This window comes from Motacilla alba, chromosome 2 (assembly GCF_015832195.1).
Source record: "Motacilla alba alba isolate MOTALB_02 chromosome 2, Motacilla_alba_V1.0_pri, whole genome shotgun sequence".
Taxonomy (NCBI): domain Eukaryota; kingdom Metazoa; phylum Chordata; class Aves; order Passeriformes; family Motacillidae; genus Motacilla; species Motacilla alba.
This window is the reverse complement of record NC_052017.1, coordinates 68,807,958-68,832,219: the sequence shown is the minus strand read 5'-3', so window position 1 is coordinate 68,832,219 and position 24,262 is coordinate 68,807,958. Positions and strand designations below refer to the sequence as shown.

Genomic DNA, 24,262 nt, shown 5'->3' with positions numbered 1-24,262 from the left:
AGGGAGCAGGCTGAGGTAAGGGCAGGGACAGAGTTAAGGAGAAGGGCATGCAAGTGGCCATGAACACAAAGACTATGGTCCCATGGGCTGAAGAAAACATGGGTGAAATATGTTGGCCTAATCAAACAAAAAGCACACAAGAAGTTAACCTAGGGACAGAAACTGGCTTCTTGCTTCAGCACTCTGCTTGCCCTTGCCCTGCTGTTATTCCTGCACCTCTGCTACCAGCAGGCAAGTTGAATTCAAATCTTCTCCAAACTAGGTCTCTCAAGATATTGTGGATCCCAAAAGCCCTGGGAGAGATGAGTGACAAGCAGCTTCCAATTTTAGGCAACAGGCTTCTTGTCTTGATGAAGTGGCACATGGCTTCCCTAGTAAAGGCATCCTGGGTTCCCCAGATGAAAGCTGAGGTTGGTCCTGGGAGATGGCACACAGTGTCCCTCACCAACCACCCTGCTTTGGCAATGCTCTTGTTGCCAAGACACAAATCCTAACAGGAATCTGTCACACTTGAGTCTCTTTCGTTGGCTAGGAGGCAGTTTCTGAATACTGGCTGTCCAAAGGCTACAGATGAGCATTTTTACAGCCTCAAACTAAACACTGTATCTTTCCTACTAGGAGAGCTGCCATCACTGAAATCCAGGGCCTACTGGTTGCTGACATTTACATGAGAATTTATGGCTGCAATAAATTATGCTTCAGATTTTCCTTATTTGGAATAATTTTGGAATATCTTTTCTCCACATTTTTATGGCAATGTAACAGACTATTTTTTAAAGGACCAGGAAGATGTTAATGCTACCTTCACTGCATAAAGAGCTTGGATATAAAGCTTTCCAAGAAAGGAGTTTTTGGACAATGCAATGTTATTTATTTACTTAAGCCATTTTATAATAATCTGGCAGTGTAAGCCAATGGTGAGGTCTCGAGCAACTTGGAATCTTTAATTTTTTTTTAGTCTCTGTGCACAGGATGTACTTATTTCACTGATAAGACAAAAATAAGGTTTTTCTGAAGAAGAAAATCTATATTCTTTCTCAGTGACTTTATCTCTGCAGACAGATTACAGGTATAAGGGAAACAGGAACAGTGAGACAGTTGTGACAGCTAAAGCTCATCTTTGAAAGAAACCATAAATGTTATCCATATGCAAGCTAAATGCATTTTCACGTGGCAGCAAAAACCATTTTTAATTGGAGATACCATATATTGAGATCTCCATGTCCCTCTGAGCACAGAAACCATGTGCACTTCAGTAAGGATCTGATATGCCTTTAGTCACCTAGATATGTCTTGGAGAGAGGAAAAGAAAACCCTTAAAGGAATGAGCAGCAAATGGCCTATCCAGGATAAATGAAAGATCATTTTCACTTTCATGCAGATTTGTCTTTTCCCCTTGACCTCATGCATTTTCATTGCAGGCATTTCTGTGTTTCATTCCCTGGACTGAGTTTTCAGGGACTGGTAGCTGTTCCTCTCCTGCAGTGTATAAAATGGGAAGGACTTCCTCTCCTGCAGGTTAGCCATCTTGGCTTCCCTCTTTCCTTTGGAAAGGCCTTCCCAGCATCATCCTTTTATTCACTCCTTCCAGCCTCCTCAGCTTCCCTCTGTCCTACCCTGCCCTTGGCATATCACTTTCCTTTCTTTGGGTTTCCCATTCTCTTTCTCTATCAGGATGACTCTGACCACTTCTCTTTTGTCTTTTTCTTTATTCATACCTGTTTCCCAGACCTAATCCCATAGGTATTTCCCCATCCATAGATCAAAAAGTCTTTCTTTGTAGGCTAGCTTTTTCTAAAGCCATCCTCCTCCTGTAGTCACTCCTCTGGGCTTCCCTGTTTCCCAGACACATTATTGGTGATACGTCTCCTTGGTGGCACCTCTCAGGACCAAGGGGATGTCATGCTTTCCCCAGACCTATTTCCCAGGCAATTTGGGGTCTGCAAAATGTAGAATCACAAATGAAAGAGGGAAAAACCCAGACAGCTGTGAAAGGCTTGTTCGCATCAGCATGCCACAGCCCCAAATTATGATGAGAGCCAGTATTCATCTGCCAATATCAACATAGCCCCTCCATGGTGAATGTGCCTGCTGCTCTTCCTTGCTCTCTTTGGGACCCTGTGAGAGCACCCCTTCCCTGTGCTCTCCCTCATTTCACATGGGGACCATCTCTTTCAGGCTAGATGTCTGGCTTCAAATCCCCTTGTCTCCTCATTTTGCTGAGCTGGTTTGGAAGCTGGCTGGAAGTTCCCCACTCTTGGGAGCTCTGTAACCAGACAATGCATCCATCCAGTGACGCAGTTTGGCCTTTTCTAAACAAAATAGGGTTTAAAAATCAACAGGAACACATTGCTTCGGTAACTGGGTTAAAATAACAGAAGGAGGCCTGCACGCGTGAATATGACTTAAGCTTCATTCTTCCCTCCCAAATTTTGGGCAAGTTCCATGTCATCTTGGCACCTCCGCTCTTGGGCTGGGAGAGGCAGGACACAACTTTCTGTCTTTCTGTTGGAAATGGTGTTAGACTGGAATGTCCGTCAGCGCTGGGTCTGGATGGAGCTGGTGACATGCCAGATCATGGGCCAAACAGGCCAGTGCTGGGATGATCAGCTGCTTCCCAATGCCCTGGGCGTTGCTCACTCTTTCTGGGGGAGTCTTAGAACCTCCTTTATTTAATTTTGTGTGCACTTCCTCCTACCCACCTCCTTTGTTTTTTGCGGTACAGAAAATAACACCAAGGAAAGACACAGTGGCATATCTCATAAAAATTTTCATTTTTAATTTTCTGCGGGTTCTTCATTTTTGTTGGTTTTCTTTCTCATTCTCATCTCTTCTTACTGGTTCTCTAGATAACTGTTACTGCATTAGCACATGCATTCAATAACAAAATACTGGTATCTGCAAGTATTTGGTGTTTCCATGCATTGGACAAGGCGATTTTACAAATGACATTGTTATTGAAAATACTAGCTTATCATATTTATAATACAGTATCTGATCAGACTGTAAATTTCCAAAATATTTTAGCAGGTTTTTCTTTCAGTTAGGATAAGCATGCCCAAATAATCAGACCAAACTAACAAAGCTTTCTTAGTTTGCACTGGTGTAATTAAGATGAGAAGTTTATCCACGGGCCTGAAAAGCAGTGTATACACTCTGGGAATTGATCTTTCAATTGCATCTGTATGTTTCCAGCCTGATTGTTGTATCAAAAAATACAAAAATCCCAACCAAACAAATAAAAACCACCAAACCCAAATTCCAGCGTCCCACATCCTTCTTTTAAAGAACTTTGATAAGATCTTGTTTAAGTGTTTACTGAAGTAATTGAAGCTGTCACATGATGAGAAACCGTGAACTGAAAGATATGTAAGAAATCAGAGACAATAGATATAAAAAAATAGCAAATTTTTGTCTCTGAAAAAATGTTGGCACAGACGTGCCAAGGTCTAGTACTGTTTAACAAGTATATTGGCAGTCTGGAGATGGGAATGGGAGTAAGGATGTGAAATTGATGAAGATATTTATTTTAGTCAAAGCCCAGCGCTTCGCTGGGGGCAGCATGTCAGTGTGACTTCAGCAAAGCAATACAATGGCAAATAGAGGTAAATTGGTGGCACATGCAAAATAAGATACCGTAGGGGGAAGACAAAATATTCATTTGTCAGGGAACACTTGATATGAGCTCTGAAAAAAGACTTGGGTCTTACTGAAGGCAGCTTGATAGAAACTTCTGCTTCCTGTGGAGAGTGGTGGGGACTACACAGCATCACACTAGAATCCAGCAGTGCAATTTTGTCTATTACTTGTTGTTCAGGATTTGGCATCTTGGCCAGGATTCATCTCCCTTGACCACAGAGCAGACATCTTCACCTGGGCCTGTCATCTGAGCTCTTTTACAGCCAATGGAGAGAAGTGTACATGCAGAGGTTGAGTCATGTTCTTCTAAAAAAGACACCTCTGAAAGATCTCATCACTCTTCCTCAGATGCCTGTTTTGACTTTTTCTGTAAAAGGAGTTTTGTCAACTAGTATTAATATGTATGCTATAGAAAAATGCAGTCTCCTGCCCAAGCAGTTTTAATTTTCTGTGATAAGAAAGAAATTAGTATTTCAGTAAGAAACCAGGGGCCAGGATATCTGAAGATGGTGTTGAGCTGCCTCAGGAAGGGGACAAGGGCAGATGTGGTAAAATCAGTTAAAGATAATAAAAATGTAATTAGCATTAATCAAGAGCTTCTGTCTTGGCATTTAAGACAAAATAAACACAGACAAAATGCACAGAAAGAAACGTATCTTTAAAATACTAACTAGCAGCCTCTGGTATCCCCCAGCACAGGATGCTGGAGAGGCCAAGAGCTGAGTTCAAATATGAGTGCAAATCATGCTCTGAGGGATTGGTGTGGATACAGGCTGGCCTGCTGCAAAATTTCTTGCATCTCCTGAAGCACCTGGGGTGGAATAGGCTGAGTAAGATGAAAAATATCTTATGTATTCTTAATATCTGTATGTGCATAATTCACCTATGGGCTTGGAAAAGAAGTAAATTCTGAGTTCAATCGGAAGTTCTTAGGCTGCCAAGTGGATATCTTGGGAACTGAATGCCCTGGCAAAATTATGTGTGATGACTATCTTTTTAAAACAAGGAAGGACATTCAGGATGTAGATCACGCCCTCCAGAGACACTTCACGAGGAGCAGGAGATGTTAGACTGTTAATGCTTTTTTTAAAGTCCACCAAATTTTTGTTCCCTTTCAAATACAAGTTCCTAGAGCACATGGACTTTGAGACTGGACTGATGAGGAACTTGCTACATTTTCTTAATGACATGAGTCCACCTGAAAGAACATGAAAGCATGTGCACTTCATGGACAGATGGGGTTTTTTAAAAGCTTCTACCTACTGCCTGTGTCTGTAAGGATGTGAGAGAGTTATCAAGTTCTCTTTCTGGTGGAAAAAAGTGACCTTGTGAATGACAGCTGTGTGGGCAAGAGACAAATTTATTAACATCTCTACAGAGCAGACTATGCAGAACACATGCTATAAGTGGGGGCTTTCCCAGCTCTGGGGGGTCCTCTGTCTGCTCTCCCTGTGCTCAAGTGCCTCCTAAAGTGCTGAGCTTGGAACTTTTTCTAGCTGCACGTTTCTTCTTCTGTTTTTATTTTACTCTGCATTCAAAGGACTAAGTAGTGAGAAAGGGCTCTGGCTGCTTCAAACAGCGTACAGGAAATGAACAAGCTGAATAGCATGTTTGCCAGCACATGGGTCTTTTTGGCACACAGAGCCTATCTGCACTATGGATTTGTCTCATTCTTAGCCATTACTAGGCAACCATCAAAGGCTTTTCCATATAGAAGGAGCACCATGTTTTGTTGTGGTTCATGCTCCTGACTAATTAATATGTCCTGAAATGCTCCCTAGATGGGATGGTCTGTTTCATATGACCATCTGTTTTCTGTTCCTCATCCCTGGAGTGTGGCTCCTGCCTGGGGACCCTGGGGGTACTTAAAGTCAGAAACAACTGTGGGCAGGTGGAAACTACTCAGATGTCTGTATTTCTGTTTCTCTTAGATACATCCCCGAGGAGGCAGCCAACCCAACCAGTGGTGGTTGAAAAGGAGGACAGAGATCTCCTGGAACAGACAAATGGCAGTTGCTTACAGTAGATGCTCTTCTACTCCATGAGAACAAGGAATTTTGATCACATTTCCCTTGAAGTTTGAAGGATGGGGCCAAGAAGGATCTAACCAAATACAGTAATGGCTGGTAGAAGACCTAGCCCACTTCTGTGGGCTAAATCCAATGTTTGTCCTCTCTTGCTCCTCGTTACGTGTCCTGTGGGTCTGATATGCTGAGTTGCTATGAGTCTGTCCTCCTCTGTTCTGGCCATTTTCTCTCTTGACCCTTTCCTTCAGAAACTGAGTTAGAGGAAATTTCCTTTCGCAGGTGGGAACTTAAAGACTCAGAATCCATAATCAGCAGGCTACAGTAAAGAAAAAAAAAGAAAGTTATGGGAATCCTGGTTCTTCTCTTCAGATGTGGGAAACAAGTACCTGTGGATGTCTTGTCTTTTACCAAGGAATATCATTAAACCCTGATCTTGTAGTAGGACTGCAGTGCAAGCAATTAATCAGTAACAATAAGGAGGAAATCAGTGACAAAAGCAGAGGAAATATCAAGGGCTTGCAGAGGTCAGCAGATCTGGCGATATAATAGAACAGAAACAGTAGTGTATGAATCACTCACAGTCAGTCCTTGCCCCCATAGTTTTGGTAACAGAGGCCATTGTCTGAAGTAGGATAGGAGCAAGGTTTGTGTCCCAGGATTGAAATGAGGCTCATGTTGGCAGACATAGAAATCTTCTGGGTAATCAACAGGCATGGAAAGGTGAAAGAAGACAGCAAAAAATTAGACTCTTGCTGCTGTCACCTCCTTCCTGGATATTCACCTCTGCTACCATCACAAACACACTGACATCAGGCATAAAGTGATCCAGCTGAGACCCTTGTCCTCATTATGGTCTTGCTGAAGGCAGGCACAGAGCTGTGGTCCTTTCCTCTCTTGGGTGCTAGATCAGGCTTCACTGTCTGGAGACTGCAGTGGGCTGCAATGTGCCAGTTGCACTTCCCAGGATGTTGGCAGGGCTGAGCATGTGCCATCTTTGAGAAAGCCTGAAATGGCACATATCCAGGGATAAAGTAGTCTTCTGAAATTCAGACTCTTGATTGATTTTCACAGAAGAAATAATGCTTTTAAAAAAGAAATTTGAAGAGCTACCATGTGTCTCCATACTGCCTACTGCTGGAAGCATTAGCAAGGCTGGACTGCTTTACATGTGCCTGTGTCTAAGATAGGCTTCACCAAACAGTTTCTACTGCTTTATTGACAGAGCCTCTGAGCCTGCTGAGCAACTTGACTGTGTCCTGCACTCTGGTTGTGCTTGTTCAGACTACATTGGACACCTTCAATGAGTAGCCAAGCCAGAATCCTCCTACCCCCTGCTCCTCTGCTGCCCTGGAACAAGCTTATGTTTGTTTACTGGAGGTCACTTTTCTTGAGCTGTTGCTTTTTTCCTGTCCACTCATCCTTGCTGCCTCACACTAAGCAAAACCAATATGCTGATGTGTTGAAGTGTTCCCGCTTCCCAGTGCAGCTTTGTTTCTGCCTCAGAAAGGAAAAGGGGGTACACTGCAATCAAAGCAGTATTTAGCACTTGATATGAGGAGTAGAACTTGGTATCTGTTTTTAAGGGACCTAATAATTCTGCCTTTTGTTATGACATAGTGGATCTTCCCATCGTGACTGCCGATGTTACTCCCGTTCTTGGACCTTTTTTATCCATGATTGCCTCAACTTGATAACATCCACATTGCTGCCTGGAATCGCCACTCTTTCTATTATGGCCCTGCCTGGTAAGTCACCTGGAATCAAAGTACACCTCTTCAGTGCTTTTCTGATGCCCGTTTTTCCTCTGTGGTGAACAGTTCTGCTTTCCCTTCATTAACGGCCGAGAGACCATCCGACATTAGGAGACCAAGGGCCAAAAGACGAGTAGAAGAACCCAGAAACATTTCTGTGTTCTGCAATTTTAATTTATCTTTAATTTGAGCCTGTTGAAGGCTCTTTATTCCTTTTTTTAAGAAGAGTGAATCCTATTGCTGACTCTAATCTTCGCTACATCTTCCCCCTCCCTGTTGTTCATATTCTTTCCAGGACAAAGGATGAGAAGCACCATCCTGTAACCAAATAACTTTCTCTAAGCCACCAGAAAATGCTCTGCAAGCCACCATTGGTCAACAAATCTCTGGCAAGGAAATATCCAGATTAAAAAAAAAAAAAAACAAACACCCCCTTGCAAAAAAAAAAAATCCAAAAAACAACCCAAAAAAACATGAATTCAAGAAGGCCCAAGGCCTGATTTTAAGGTCTTGATTCCATGAGTAAGATTGTCCAGAAAGATGCTTTAGATCCAGTTTCTAACATTCAGCTATTTCATAAGGAAAAGCTGCAGCCCTTTAATACAAGGATACCTAGTCACAGACACTGCCTTGTTTAGTTTCCATCAGCTCTGGGGAGATGATACCACTTTAAAGTTGGTCGAATTGGTGCAGCTTGCAGCTGTACATGTCTAAAAGAGGGATTACAGTAATGGAGTGTCCATAAACACCAGTTATGCAGTTTGAACTAAATCACACTTTTCATCATATCAGAAAATTGTTGTGCATGAGACACTCTCTCAAAGAATAATTTTAAACTAGTTAGAGAGATTTTTCATCAAGTAAAATGTGTTTGGTATATGTTAATCGGGACAGGTATAAACCAATCCAAAGAGGATCTCTGAAAATGAGATAAGATTGTGTACATAAGGGATTTCAGTAGCTCAACTAAATCAGTTATAAAACTTCTAATTTAAACTAATGCTACCTATATTTGGACAGCAAGAATTAATGGGCTGCAACTCTACTGCAAGGAAAATGTTACCAGTGGGGATCCAGTCCAAGAAATCCTGTTCCTCAAAAGCAGCACAGTCTCTTTGAATTGCCCTAAAAACATCACATTACCTGTGAACTCAGTGGTACTTTGCATACCACCACAAATTCATTTTGCAATGCTTAAAATAATCGATGTAATGCAGTTAGCATTTCTCCATAATCTCCTAAATAAATCTAAATCCACTGTTAAAATATCTCTAATTTCCAGCTGCAGTTTGGTAGCAGTGTCCCAACATATTTTAAAACCTCCTCCTCCTCCCTGCATATTTCTTTTTAGAAAAGACCAGTGGAGAAGCCAATAGATTTCTATAAATCACTGCTGGATGAAAACAAGCATAAAAAGGAGGCTTGAAGTTGTTTAATATTACAGATGTTTTGGAGCTCTATTCGGTAGTTGGCAAGTCACATGAAGCTGCTCTGAATTCTTTATAATCTAGACACAAAGATCATTGAACTCTGAAAGAACCTCTGGGCTTTTATTCAAAAATATGTTGGCTTCTATTTACCTCTTTCTTCATTTATATCTATCAAATGGCTCAATATATAAATAAAGCCCGGGTGTTCTTATTAGCTAAGGCAGTATTTCATGCAGATTAATGCCAGCAGGTTTTGTAGAATACATCTCTATTCAAAGCTGGAGTATGTTTTGAATTAATTTTCATCCTGTATATGAATCAGGTATATTCTACTCCTTTTCTTATACAGACATCAGCTGCAGCAGCACATAGGAGGAACCTGTAGTGTTTAATTCTAGTCCCATCATCCTTCTTCAGCAAAGCACTTTTAACTCTAAGCGTCTGCATAATCCCATTGACTCTAATGGGAGTACTCATGTGCTCAGGTATATTAAAATCATAATTGAAAACAGCACCTTGCTTTCTCTAAGTGACATACCTAGGATTTTATTGAACAGTCTTATTTAAATATTACCTCATGTATATGTTATGAGCAAATCTTTCTAGTTCAATAAAATCAGGCTTATTGTTACTGAGTTAAAAAAAAAAAATCTTAACTTTTCTTTGCCTCCAAAGCAGGCTAAAACTCTCTCACTAAACTGAAAATATTGTGTTGGCTAAAGGTATTTTGCCAGCTGAGCTAAAACACAGCAAGATGTTCATCTGCTGTTGGTCTTAATAGAATGATGGGCAAGAAGACTTAATGGGATTGATAAACTTACTGTTTTAAAGAACGCTTTGGTCCACTACCAGCTAGAAATTCAACATCCCACATAAGATAACTCAGCATTTGGCTAATTTTGGCTGAGTTAAAATGATTACTTAAATGATCCCAGCTTTCAAGTGGTTGAGTGGGGTTTTTTTCTGTGTAATATAAACACCCTCACAAGCAAAATCCCTCCACTGAGGCAGTAAGACTGTGATGAAACCAGAGAATGGAGAAAATATATATGTAAGATTATAGTGGATCACACGCAAACTGTTTGAGGCACTCCAGCGTGATTTCATTCCCATCCCACGGAGACTCTGCCTAGCGTGTTCTAATAATGGAAATGTTTGGATTAGTCTATGTTCAATCCATTTACCTCAGCACCTCACCAAATGTGAGCTATGCCATCAGTCTACATGACTAACTATTTGTAACTTAGTTGTAGCTTTCTTGTAGCTGCGGCCGTCCGGGGTCATTAGGGAGGCACGGTTTGCATTACTAATGCATTAGACCGACTGATCTGGTTGGAAAAGCTCGTGTAGCTTTCTGGATACACAAGCTGTTCACTAGGATAGATCAGAAGTGTATCTAGAAGTTCTCTGCTCACATCTTCCTTTGAGCCTACCTGAAAGGACAAAGTCACTGTGAGGGCTGAAGTCCTAGGCTGAAAGTCAGCAGTGACTTTTTTTCCAAACACAGCAGAGGTGTGAGACTGTTGTTGGGTGCTACTTGGGTTATAGCACTGCTAAAGGGGAAAAAAGTATCTTGTAACTCCTTACAATTAAAACATAGGAAACAAAGCAGTCAGGGACATGTTAGCAGGCAAGGAATTAAGAGAAAAAGAGAAAGAGAATAGACTATTGTCAAAGAAAAGAGCAGTAATGGAGAGCCGCAGAGACACAGACCTTCCCATGTTTTATACCCACTGGTGCTCACTTGAACATAGCAGCCACAGATTTTCCTACAGACCGACCAGCAAATGCATGCTCAGTTTTGGGTCTGCCTTCCTGGACTCTTTCACAATGCTGAGACTAAATGTACACATCTAGATTTCAGGTTTTTTCTAATGCTAGAAATTTCAGCTTTCTCTGACACTGTAAATCCCCACAAGTCTCAGATATGAGTACTGCGTCACTGCTGCTGTGATTTGAAGTCTCAGTGTGCTGGATATGTAGCAGAGAATTTCTCTTTCTGAAATGTGAAGTATTTGGGTACATTCAATAGCTGTTAACAAATGTTAAAAGGTGCAGGGAATTTTTAACTGTATGGCTAAAATGTAAATACCTTGTCCTCACAGGGGCGTAGCTCTTGGTCATGACTCTCACTGGCTCTGCAGCCACTGGAGCTCTTTAGACTAAACAAGGGCTGAATTCCTAGGGTAGAAGGTACTGCAATAAAATCAAATATCAAAACAAAATCAGATCAAATTAATGTAAAAATCTGTCCACTTCTTTCCTCCCTGTCATTTAAGTCACCCTTAAATTCAGAAGGAGTTTGAGCTCATTTTGCTGGCAGCACCCAGAAAAATGCTGATGTCTAAAGAGTTCAGCTTCTGAAACGTCCTTTGTTTGAGAGGCTTTAATGGGGAAAAGGGAACCTTAATAGTCTTAAATCACCAAGGGAGAACACAGAAGTCCAAAACCGAAAGATGCCCTAGCAAATCATTCCCCTTCCTTAGGAGACCAGCCGCTGGGAGCGTTACTCACGCTTTCTGGTATATAACAGCACTCAGAAGGTGGGGGAAAAAACTAATAATAATTTTAAAAATATTCGCCGGGGCAACATTGTGCTGCGGAGCTGCCGGGGCCCGGCGCTCTGCGGGCCGGGGCCGCTGGAGGGCACTGGCGCCCCACGCCCGGCGGCCGGCCGGGAAAGGCAGTTTTTTTCTCTTTGAGGTCCTGTCATTCCTGTGTAAACAAGTTACGTTCAAGTGTTTAGGATATAAATTACGACCATGCAGGCTTGCCTCGGAAAGAATGTAAACACAGCACTGTGGTCGGAGCAAACGCTGAAACTGACTTTATAATTTATCACAGGCCCTGAGAAGCTCAGGGAAGAAAAGGGCATGCCTGAGCATAAATATGTATTTTAAAGATGAAGAGTTTTATGTCTATGTATAATTACATAGATATAATTTTAATATACATATATATATGGGAGTGGGGGTGTGTGTGCGTGCACGCATATATATATTTTTATATATATATATATATATATATATTTGTGTGTGTGTGTGTGTGTGTATATCTACACTTATATATGTGCACACATGCACAGAGCATTTTGCTGAAACTCTCTCCCCTTTTCCAGCGCTCGCACTCGGGGCTGGGCAGAGTCGGTCGTCGGTGCGCGTTGAGGTACGGGGACGATTCTGTGTCCCCGTCCGAAGGGACGGGCTGCGCGGGGGGTGGTGGCCGTGCCGAGCTGCCCCGGGGCCGGTCCCTGCCGTGAGTCCGGGGTGAGTTCGGGGCGCATCCCCCGGCCGTGGGGCTGGCGCGGCCCCGGGCTCTGCAGGATGCCCAGACGAGCAGCTCCTGGCGCCCAGCTCCGACTCTTGGCCGCTCGCCATCCACGGGGCACCGTAGGGACAGGGATCGCCTTGCTTGGGGTGATTCGGGGGCCCCTTTTTGTTTTCTTTTGTACTTTTTCCCCCCTCTTTTTCTCTCCTCCGGCCCGGTTCGCTGCCCTCAACTTTGTCGGTGCTTGCCCCAGACCTTACCCTGCCACGGTTTTATCGCCTCCCCCTGTGACATGCCCTCTCGGGTCCAAGCCCGCATTGCCCAGGGGCTCCTGCCCCCACACCTGGCAAAGTCCCTCGGGCACAAAGGGACTCCGAGGGCGCTATGGGGAAAGGGGGACATGGGGACACCCAGACGCGTCCCCAAGGAGCGGGGAGGGCGTTTCAGACCTGGAGGCGCCCCCCAAGAGAGGATCATGCAGTCCCGACCCTCCTGCTTTTGCGTCCCCTGCCTCGGTTATCCCAAAGTCTACCCAGCAGCGGTGGAAAGCAGGGTGGGAAGTGGGTGACGGCGGGAGGTGCAGCCCGGAGAGCATGGCACTGGCCTGCTCGGGTCAACCTCTCGCTGCCCTCCTCCGCCAGAAGTGACTGGAGGATTTGGGGTTACATCCTTAACTCTCTCGGATGGTGGAAGAGTTTTCTCAGAAGGAGCCAAGGGAAAAGAAACGCCTGTCGAGTGATAGTCGTTCTATACATTTTATTGGAAAAAAAAATTTTTACATCAAAATATTTTGGCAAACTGTAAAAAGTATACATAAGTGCAAATATATTCTCCTTTTAAAGCAATAGTGTGTGAGTATACACGAGATTTATTTAAAATAAATTTTTAAAAAATATTGTGGTAGAAAACAACTTTTGTAAAAATAAAAAACAAAATATTGTATTGCTGCAATACTGGAAAAAATGGAACTTTTCTTACAGTCTATACACGAAAGGGCTAAACAATACTGTTTTAATAATATCAATTGGTCGGTGCTGAAGTCCATACAAAGTGTCCTTGGTGGGGCTCGGAGAGAGAACACAGTAAAAAAGTACATTTCCCGCTAACGCAGTAACAAGGGAGAGTCCTCGCAGGTGCGGAGACATTTACTTTTCCTATGCAAAGACACTTTCTCGTATCAAAATATGTCGAATTGTTCCCTTTCCCAAAGCTCGGTTCTTTGGGAGATTGCAGAAAAGTGGTTTGTGATTAAGGTGGTCAGACTTGGCACAAGGACACTTAGATCCCCCCTAAGCCGAAACATCACGCAAGACATTTTTCTCTTAGTAAGACCTTTGGAGCACTATATCGGCTGTACGTGTCCTTCAGGGGGTGGAGTGGGACCGAAAACACTGCTTCCTTGGGCACATTTGCTAAGTGACTCGTGTACTACCAATGCTATCAGAGTGCACATTATATTTAATCTGCGTGGGTCCGTCTACACCTCGGCTCTGTTCAGTGACACCTGATTGTCTCTGTTGGGGCGCGACCTTCACATCACGCAGGGCTTGATGTCTTGACAGACGCTTTGGTGGTGGTGATGGTGGTAGTAAGATCCACTAGCAGACGGGTGAAACGAAGAAATGCCATTAAAATTGAGGACAAAATCTTTCCTGTCACACACCGGGGAGGGATGATGCTGGTAGCGAGGCAGTCCCACTGCAAGAGAAGGAAATAACAAGAGCTGCTCAGAAGTCGGAGAGCTTTGCCCGGGTGGAGCAGTCCTTCCTCCCTCACCCGCAGGGAGGGGAGGCTGCCTACACAGAGCTGGCACACCGCCCCCTTACCACCGGGCTCGGCTCCCCCAGGAGTTACCAGGGTTCGGTAACTCATCTTTGACTTTCCTGGCGGAGGACTTGGACGCTCCCGCAGGAGCAAAGCCTGACCTGCTGCAGGGCAGAGAGCCCGGGGGTTCCATTGCCCCGAGCGAGGAGGGGAATTGGGTTCCCCGGAGCCCCCCAACCCCCGCAGGTCGGCTTGGAGCTGCAGCCGTGCTCGCAGGAGCCCCCGAGCCCGCTCTGCGGGGAGGTTCTAGACCACACAGCCGTGCGGCACGCAAGCTGAGGAGGGGAAGGCATGCGGAGGTGGATGCCCACGGACCCGTGCCTGGCCGCATCCCGGCCTCGCTGGCATCTCTGGGCATCCCTCCTGCGTGGGCACACACGCGCTGTTGTCTGTCTGCCCTCTGCCTCGGTACTTATCGACGTGGAGGGGTAGTTCAGCCTCCGCGTGGGGGGTGGATGAGGGAGTGTGTGTTTGTGCGTGTGTGTGCGAGAGGGAAAGAGGAGGCGATGCCACTTGCGTGTTTTCCTGCGTGCACCACAGTTATTTGAATCCGATTCCCACCTTTCCTCGCTCCTCCCGCTCCCTACCCCGTTCCTGGGAGGATTTTGCTTCTGACTTGAGCGGCTGCAGGTTGAATTCCAGTCAGGGTCCGTTTGTGTGTTGATACAGTATGTATTTATTTATATGTGTGTGTGTAAGAGCGTTCACGCCTTTTCGCGTGTGTGCTTTCATAAACATAAGATACACCCTACGGTTCATCAACAACAACAAGCCAAGTACATCCGTGGCACCGACATGCGCATGACCTCGCAAATTCCCATTTTAATTTCCCACAGCCTAAGGCAGCCTTTCGGGGGCCGCATGGGAGACGTCACCCCACCCCCAGCACCGAGCTGGGATCGGGGCTGGGATCTTTGGTCTGGCAGGGTTCCTACTGGATCCGGCGGGGAGGGGAGCATTGCCCGAGCAAGGCCCGGAGGGTAGAGCCAGAGAGGATTTTGGGTTGGCGTGTGGATGTCAAACTCGTCTAGCGGGATCCTGTCAAATATGACCGAGGGTCAAGGGAAAAAAAAAAAAAAAAGAAAAAGAAAATGGCGAGGAGGAAAAAAAAAAACAAACCAGCAAAAGAAAGAGCAGGAGAGTGAGGGTGTAGGAAAAAAAAAAAGAAAAAAGAAAAAGAAAAAAAGATAAATAAAAGAAAAATAAACAGAATAAACAGGAGGGAAACGTCCCCGGTTTTCCTCAGGATGGCGGAGCCGAACCCTTTGGCAGCGTCGGCCGGCGGCGCGCACAGCCCGTTCTCCTCCGGCGTTGTCCCCTCCTTCACCCCGCAGAGCTCACTTTATAAAAGTGATTATTTCGCTGGATTTCCTCGGCTTTCTAATAACCCTGCTGGTATGCTCACCATAAACTGGGGCACTTTATTAGAATCCTGATTCAATCATTTAGCAGGATTTAATAGTCTGCGAAAAAAATCCGGCTCCCCCCGCCCCCCAGCTTCAAAATCCTTTTAGCAGAACCAAGCCTCCTGTTTCCAATTTTTACCTCTCCTATTCTTGGGTCTGATATAAATTCACGGTTTTAAGTCCTCCCTGACGCTGTCATGGGTAGAGAATTATTGGCAAACCAACAGCGATTAGCCACCGAATTTGCTTTGCATTTAACTTAGAGAAAGGGAAAGGCGAATTTCACTTGCTACTGCTTTCGCGGGGACAGGAGGAGAAAGATTATTGCTGATTTTAAGTACAAATAAAAGACCTCATCTCCTTTCACTCTTCGGAAATATTTGTGCCACAGAGATTTTACATATCATGCACAAATAAAATAAGGATTGGATCCACTCAAAAAATAAAAAATAATAAATAAATAAAATTAAGAATTTGTTTTGATTTTTTGTTCAGTTAATCAAGGATCGCATATAGTTTGCACTAAAGCCTTGGGCCCAGATACTGAAGCTGTAGAAAATAAGCGGAGAAACACCATTTTGCAAAGTGATGGCATTAAATCTGAGCTGCTGGAAACGGACGCTGGTGGTCGACATTAAGACAGCGTCCAGCGGTTCGTATGCTTCTGTCTCCGTCCTTGAACAGAAATTCGGATTTAAACCGCCCGACCTTGGAAACTGCAGTGGAACTCCAGGAGGACCAGAACCCTTGCTCTATCTCCCTCTGCTTTTTGTTTTGTAGAGGTATTCTTCGGCTGTTTCTGGATGAAAATTTCTCTTCCAGGAATCAGCTTTCTTACCTCAGGTGTCTGGCAGGAGGAGGGGGCAGCTGCCTCCCAGCTCCGCTTCCCGGGCCAGTCCCACTCCTTCACCACGCGTGGCCCCATGGGCCCTGCGTGACGGACTATGCGGCCGCAAAGAGTAAAACAAACAGAGGGGAAAAAAGATGCAAAGAAAGAAAAAGAAAAGAAAACAAAAATCCAAGCAAAAACAACAAACCAAAGCAGAAATTCCTAACGGAGCAGGTACGGAGTTCGGCGGGGGATGCCCTTGTGAACCCGCCGGCCTCTCTCCCTGGCCTCTCTCTAAAAAGCACGTGGAAGGTGCTCTATAGCTCCGAAAAGTTGGTTTAAACCTCAGCAGCAGCAGAACCCTGTGGGCACAGAGGAACCCAGCTGGGAACGCATCTCGTCCACTCTCTCCCCTGCGCGGAAAAGCCGGTGAGACGGCGACCCGCTTTGCAGCCTCCTCTCCCCAGAAGGGCTATTTAGGGGGTTTGCCTCCTTTGTTTTTAAGGGAGGAAAGTTTGCAACTGCTTGCTGTCCCCTGACAGACCCCGTCCCTTCTGCGGTGACGGCAAAGCGACTTGCATGGCGACAGCGGGCTGCGGGGAGGCCAGGGCAGGCTGCGGTGCTCGCAGGAGGACAGGAGAGTGATTGACAGGCGCCCAGGGAGGGGGCGGGAGGGGACCCAGAGCTGAGGGTCGCCTGTATTTGTTACTTGTTGAAATTCCCATAAAATTGAACAAGACCCCGCTCTCATAGGGGTTAAGTCAGGCTAAAATCCTCTTCGGTGTGGTCCAGCCCAGACTGTCTTTGTTTGCTTAACCTCTGGGACCCACGTTTAAAAGGGCTATTTGGAAAAATTCCCCGTAAGAGCCCAACATCTTTTACCCATTTTTGTGCTCGGATTTTTCTGAGCAGACATTGTCTGTAATCACCGGCCGGGGAGGGGGTGAGGGGGTGGGAGACAGCGACCAGAAAACTCTTTCCCTCCGGTTGCAGAATTATACTCGATCCGCTTTAATCTTTCTAGCTAAGATAAGCGGGTGGTTTGCTGTCAGAGGGTTTTTTATTTTCTTTTTAATTCTTTCTCTTTTTTTCCCCCCCGGTAGGGTTTCGAGGATAATATTTGACGCCTTTATTTGATTACTCCCGCGGCGCGTCTCCGCGGAGCGCGGTTTACCGAGGCGGCGGCGATGCCCGGCGGCGCTCCCCGCGAAGTGAAGCCGCAGCACGGGGCCGAGGGGCCAACCCCGCTGCCACCGCGGCGCGCACATGTCGCCGGCACCGGGAGGGGGTCACGCGAACCGGGACGGAGCCGGGACGAAGCCTGGCTTTCCTCGGAGCGCTCCTTCTTGGCACCGGGCGAGCGGGAAGGATGCTCGCAGCCGTGCCCACAGCCGCCCCCCTCAAACAGCCCCCCTGTCCCGAAACAGAACAGCTCCAACCCACGCGTATTTTTTTCCCTCTCGCAGACAATGCGCCTCTTTTTTCCGACACCGTGGCGGTCCGGGGTTCCCCCGCGAGAAACCTTTGTCGCCGGCGAAAACCCCCTCCGGCGCCGCGCTCCCCGCCGCCCCCGCCGCCCCTCCGCGCCCCTACCTGAGAGGTCGTCGCGGGGGCTCTGGTGCAGGTATCCCTGCTCCAGGGAGTAGGAGGGCACGCTGGAGTGGATGCCGGAGGAGGCGGCGTTGGCGGCGGGGAGGCCCTGCTGCTTTATGTAGGGCGAGGCCCCCGAGGCTGTCCAGTGAGCCGAAGGGCTCGTGTAAGGCGAGTGGCACTCGATGGCGCTCGCCATGGCCGGCGAGGAGGGCACGGGGCTGCTGCTGCTGTCGGGGCCGTAGTCCCCGTTGGCAGTCACCGGGCAGCTGGCCATGTAGGTCGAGCCGGGGTTGGGAGACATGTGTGGGACGTGGTGGCCGCCGCTGAGTCCCTCGTAGCCGCTGGCCATGGCGTTGGGCATCATGTCGAGGTTGTAGCCGTTGGAGTGGCAGGCGAGGGAGGCGGGGGGCGCCTGGAAGTCGAAGCCCTGCGGGAGGATGGAGGCGCCGAAGCCCAGCCCGTTCATCATGCGGTACATGGGCTTCAGCGCCTGGCATTTCCTCCTGAAGCCGCGGGGCCGCCGTCGGAAGGAGCCCTCCTCGAACATGAACTCGCTGGCCGGGTCGATGGTCCAGTAGTGGCCCTTGCCCGGGCGGCCCAGACCCTTGGGCAGCTTGATGAAGCACTCGTTGAGAGAGAGGTTGTGGCGCACGGAGTTCTTCCAGCCCTGGTAGGAGCCGCGAAAGAAGGGGAAGCGGGCCTGCAGGAACTGGTAGATCTCGCTGAGGGTTAGGCGCTTGGAGGGCGAGCTCTGGATGGCCATGACGATGAGGGCGATGTAGGAGTAGGGAGGCTTCTCGGGACGCCGCAGCCCCGAGCTGGCCTTCTTGCTCTTGGAGGACGCCGCCGCCGCCGAGGAGGAGGAGGAGGTGGAGGTGGAGGAAGAGGAGGTGGAGGTCTCCAGGGCGGAGGAGGGCGGCCGGCTCATCTGGAGAGCTCCGGGAGCCGGGCTGCAGGAGCGGAGAGGGACGGGGGGCTCCAGCCGCTGCTGCCCGCTCTCGGTGGTCATCTGGCGGAGGGAGGGGAATGGGGCAGGGTGGGGTGAGGCTGGGAGGGAAGGGGGGGAGCCGGGCGGGGTGGGTACCGGGGCGGGGGGTGCCCTGAAGGGGGAGAGCGGGGGGTGCGGTGGGAGCCGCTGTCCTCCGGGCACCTCCTCAGCGCGGCGGGCGGCGGCGGGGCGGCGGCAGCGCCCTGCGCATCCCTCCCCACGGTCCCTTGCGCAATGGCTCCTCTGCTTTCCGCCGGAGCCAGGCACTAGGCGGGATGGACCGGCCCAGCCCCGGCCCCGGCCCTGGTCCGGCCCCCTCCCTCCCTGCGCGGCTCAGCGCCGCTCCGCTTCCTCCTCTGCCCCCCACCTGGGGACCATCCCGCTGCCTAATCCGGCAAGCAGAGGAAGCGCAAAAGCCTGCCCCCCGCCCCGCAATCTCTTCCGCACTGTTACTTTTTCATATATACATTTTTTTTTTCGTAAAAGGCACAGCGCGATCGCCTATCAGTTCCTTCAATCTCGCTATTATTTTTTTTCCCTTTCCCCGCATACCCCCCCTAAATCCGGCCGAGAAATCAGTAGAGATAGAGGGAGAGGGGGAGCGAGAGGGGGAAGAAAGAGACCACCCCTTTTCCAGCTGGCCTCTGTCCACCCGTCATCTGGGCAAGAGGCGCTGCTGCTTCTGCTGCTGCTGCTGCTGCGGAACTATTCCCGGCTCGCTCCCGCTACCGGACTAGCACCGGTCCCGCTTACCGCCTTCCGGGGGTTCCCTCGACCCCACAGGCACCGCTTTGCCCTCTGCTCCCGACACGGCCCCGGGGCGAGGCGAGCGGCTGCCAGCCCTGAGTTCCGCGGGCGCGCCCCGTGACACACGGGCGCTGATGCGGGACACGCGTGTGAGGGGATGGCCCACCCTGCGGAGCCCGAGGCAGCAGAGTTTACTGCTCCTCAAGCCTGCAAGACATTTGTTTTTAAAGACTTTTCACTACCCCTTGCTACCTTCCACGGCCCTGTAAAATATCATTCATTTTCTAGAGCAGCAGGGATAGAGTCCGAGGACCAGGGATGCGCCCTCCCTCCACGCCCCGGGGACGTTCCACCCCTGCCACGGGTGGGTCACGCGTTTGCCGCTTGCCGGAGGAAACGGGGCGCCGGAGGGGGCAGGGAGGAGAGGGGCCGGGGAGGCACAGGCCTGCTCACGAATGATGGAGGAGGCTCCAGAATCAAACTGGAGACGCAAGGAGGACGGCGGCAGGGCAAGAGGCAGAGCAGACAGGGATGCTGGAGCAAAGGAACGGGGGTGGGAAGGACGCGGGCAGAGCGGGACGCCGTGTCAGCGGCGTGCCTGCAGTTCTCTGTGTGTGTCTGTGTGTCCGTCTGTCTCCAGTGCAGCTCCGTGCTGAGAGCTCGCTGGTGGGTACGGGTAGGGAGGGGGTGGGGCTGGTCCCAGACAGTGACCTGCAGTTGAGTGGAAGCAGGCTTTTTCCATCAAACTCTGCCTGGATACCACACACAGAGCCCAAGTGTCAGTTTACTGCCCTGAGCCCAGCTCCTTTTCCCTAAGCTCCACAGTAATTAGACAAAGAAAACCTAAATTAACTGAACAGGCGTCGACAGCTTCCTCCAGATCACCACTGCTACATACATGGGAATGTGTCCGAAAATGGCTTGATTGTATCTGAGGATAAGCTAAGAAAAACACTACCAAGCCCGGCAATGTTTATGACACATTTTTAATAGAAAAAAAATAATAGGTCGGTCCATAGACCCATGTTTACCTTTCCTAAGGCATCGATTTAAATTGTTCCCATAATTATATTTAAAAAAAATCTATCTATCAACCTATCTGTCTTCTTATCTTTTTTTTTTTTTTTTTGCCTGTTGTTCCCTTGAAAGACAGGGAGGCCGATGTGAGATTCCTGATCTTGTTGTAACGACCTATTTTGCTTTTTTTCCCCCTTTTTTTAATATCCGTGGTTTTATATATAAACATCTTTCCTTGCTCTAGATCTGTGAGGGAGGGTGCTTTTTCACCTTCCTCGGCGGGATGTCTGTCTAAATGTCATCTTCGGATGACGCGTCCAAGTAATCTCTGCGATCTTCAGGAGACCAAAGGAATTAAATGCAAGGGGGAGGATCATTGCCTGTAAATCATTCTAACCTGCCCCCGATTCAGACTCTTCGTTTGGATCATTACTTTTAGTCGAGCGAGAAAAATTTTTTACTCCCAACACAAGATGTCACGATGTACCGGGGTGTCATTGGTGCCTCGGCGGTGCGACACTGGACAGGCAGTGAAGCAAAGCCGGGAAAGGCAGCCCGAATGCTACTTCAATCCTGACTTGACAAAGTGCTGATACGGGAATCGGGGCTAACACATTCAATCTTCTACCTGTTAGCAACGTCCTCTTCTTCGCAGCAGATACTTGTTCAAAACACAGCGTTAAAAAGTCTCCAAGATATGATCCTGATACTTTAAAAGATGATTTAAATTGCCTATGGTTAAACAGGAGTGCATTTGCTGTTTTGTGGAGATGTTTATTTTGGTTGGTGTATCCATTTCTGAGCTGATCCTAGTTTCGGAGCACAACTGGTTTGTTTTACCAAAGTATACGGAAATTAAACTTTTTGGCAGATTTGGTTACTCAGATGTTGTTGTATAATCATAGTTTTTATTCTAGGAAATCTCTTCATTATTGCGGTTTCAGTTTCACGTTCATAACACAGTCCCCTCTGCTTCGTGAGCTAAATGAAATAAGTTAGACTAAACCAGTTAAGAAAATGGAAGACAAATATGAAAGATAAATGTTTACAGTTATGTTGGAGTTCTTTCCCCCCCGCCTCTTTTTGTTCTTTTTCTGTCCTTTTCCTCCCTTTTTAAACTGTGTGCTTCAGGCTCTTTCCTCTCCTCTGAGGTTCTGCAGATGAGAAGCGTTTTTTCAATTAAAGCCGAGACTGAAACTTAAACAAATCCCTCCAGTATTGTAAAAGTGCGTTTCCTTAAGCCCTGGAGGATTTTCCTCCAACTGTCAGTTTCAGGGTGCCTGGATTTAGATCTCGATCTACAGCGGCTGACAGAGATCCCTTTCCGCATGAGGGGCATGCGGGCACTTTAACGAGCTGGAAGAAGCCTTGCTGCCGCAGTGGAGCGCCCAATTCTCGGCCCCCGCGGCCCGGAGCGACCACCTGGAGGGTGTGGAGGGGGGCAATCCCACCGCGGCGGAGGGAGCAAAAAGGCCAGGATGGGAAGGGACTCCCAGCGGTCTTGTCCCGTCCTTTGTGCTGCTCCCGGGACCTCTTGACTTCTCGGGACCTCTGGCAGTAGCCGTGCGATCCCGATGTTTGTTTAGAGAGGTTTTCCGCTTTTTTTTTTAACGCCCCCCTTTCCTTTTTCTTTTCTTTTCTTTTTTTTTTTCCCTTTGCATACGCAATGGGCAGCAGGCGTGACTCTTTTTATAGAAGTCTCCCCGAAGGCTGCCATCAGGACCTTTCTTCCCAGCTCCTGTTGAAGAGTCGGTCTCTCCCTCCTTTCCCGAAGCAGAGGAAAAGGAGAGATGATCACGACAATCTGAGGGGTTGAGACATCTCGCATCTCAAGGGCAGACAAGGACATTTAGAGCACATGCACTGCATTTTCTCGTGTTGGGAGAAAATCCCCCAAAACCAGCCTGACTCCAAAAGCATCACCAGACACTCTCCTTGCACAGAGCGGGCACCTCTCGTAGCATTTTACAGGGGATCGCCTGGGGTATCGCCACGTGGGTTTGGTTGGCTTTCCGTGAAGATACCTTAAGAAATTTTTCATCAGTGTCTGAATGTGGCAGAAAGCTAAGCCTGGCACAGGACACCTACACGAATGTGGCGATCGTAAAATCGTAGGGCCGCACCTTTCCCTTTCCTCCCTGCTACTCAACTCTCAGAGCCGGGGCAGCTTTGTTCAATGCCCGAGGACGGAGAGAAAGACCAGGAGGGAAACAAAGTTTGGGCGAGCAGCCAGCCGAAGAGCAGAATGTAGTTGCCTTTAGGGAAGTGTGTTCCAGGGGAAAAACGGCCTCAGCAGGTGGGAGAAGACTCTTTACTCAATTCTCCACGCTGGACCCGCAGGACCCAGCTCCTGGGGGCGTCCCGCGGGGACCCGGGCACCGCGGGCCCCAAGGGCAGGAGGACCCCGCGGAGGGGAAGTGAGAGCATTGCACACCGGGGACGAGAAATATAGGCCCTCCGCCGCACATCCCATCCTCCCCCTCCGGACAGGTCCTGCTTTCACAGGCATTTGGTCTCTTCAGCGGGCTGATAAAGAGTTTCTCAGCGTTTAGACTTTCCGGGGGACACCTATGCCTAAGATTTTGCTGCACTGTTAACCCCTCAGCTCTCCCCCTCCAAGACTGCCTGCATCCCCTGCATCCCACCCCAGCCTCCTCACTGCTGGGAGCCGTGGCACACAGACACCCTAAGAGACTGAGGTGCCCGCGCTCCCTCTGAGCTCCCGAAACCCAGGGTTCAGTCACGTCGAATTCCACAAAGATGCGAGGCTGTGCCAGGGGACCAGCTGGTGGTCTGCCGGGCCCCAGCGGGCAACCTGTCCCGCACGCCCTTCTGTGCTTTCCCCGCGGGGCCGGGATGGTGGGACACCGGAGAAAGGGGGGTCCCCAGATTCCGGCTAAAGCAGGGGTTCCCACAGATGGAGCGGATCTGGCTGCCCCGCAGATAACGCTGGTGTTTCAACAACCGGCCGGAGCTGCGAGGCCATCGCAGCGAATAAACCTGCCCAGAGACACGCTCCTCGTGAAGTAAAGCTCCTCTGTAGTAAGAGCGCTGGTTTTGTGTCAGCCCCGGAGTACTTCCAACCGAGTGTTTTTGTGCGTAGACTTTGAATTTCCTATACCAGATGACAATGTTAAAGATTGTATCCCCTCCCATTTCTGCACAGCTCTAACTGAACTTCCCGGAGCATCAAAATAAACCCCCTACAGCGGTCAGGATATAGGTCACCTCTCTAAAAGGAAACACAACCCTTCCAAAAATATAAAACATCTTTGACGTAGAAAAAAAAAATACTCTTTTGTCTCCGAGCATCCTCTGTCGGTGTAAATAAAACGTGACAGGCGCGGGGTAAAATAAGAAGCGGGATGTTTCGAGATCACAGGAGAGGCGAGGTGCCGGCGCAGAGCGGGCAGCCGGGCGGCTGCAGCAGAGCAGGCGGCTCCGGGCAGGTGGAGGGTCTACCGCGCTCCCGGGAAGGAGTCAGGCTGAGGGCTCGGGCACACCTCTGAGGGAAGGCTGCAAAAGACACGGGTGTGGGATCCGCCGCCCTCCACCCGTTCACATCCTAAAGGGTTCTCGGTGGTAAAGGTCGCGCAAGTGCCAGCAGCGCCAGCGCAAAAAATGTTAGCGGCGGCCCTTGTAGAGATTCATCGTGTCTCTGCAAGGTTGTACGAAGAGCCCCCCCGTCTCTCGATCCTGCTCTGCATACCCCGTTGACAGCCGCGAATAAGGGCAAACACGCTT

General features: G+C 48.5%; 1 protein-coding gene across 1 annotated transcript; it reads right to left on the bottom strand.

Annotated features, from left to right (window-relative positions):
• Positions 1-12,861: 12,861 nt before the first annotated feature.
• On the bottom strand, positions 12,862-19,169 carry FOXF2 (forkhead box F2). Its single transcript, XM_038130056.1, has 2 exons — positions 17,767-19,169; positions 12,862-13,812 (listed from the first exon to the last, which is right to left on the bottom strand). The coding sequence occupies exons 1-2, from the start codon at positions 18,773-18,775 to the stop codon at positions 13,646-13,648; spliced, it is 1,176 nt and encodes a 391-aa protein (XP_037985984.1). The 5' UTR covers positions 18,776-19,169; the 3' UTR covers positions 12,862-13,645.
• Positions 19,170-24,262: the final 5,093 nt, after the last annotated feature.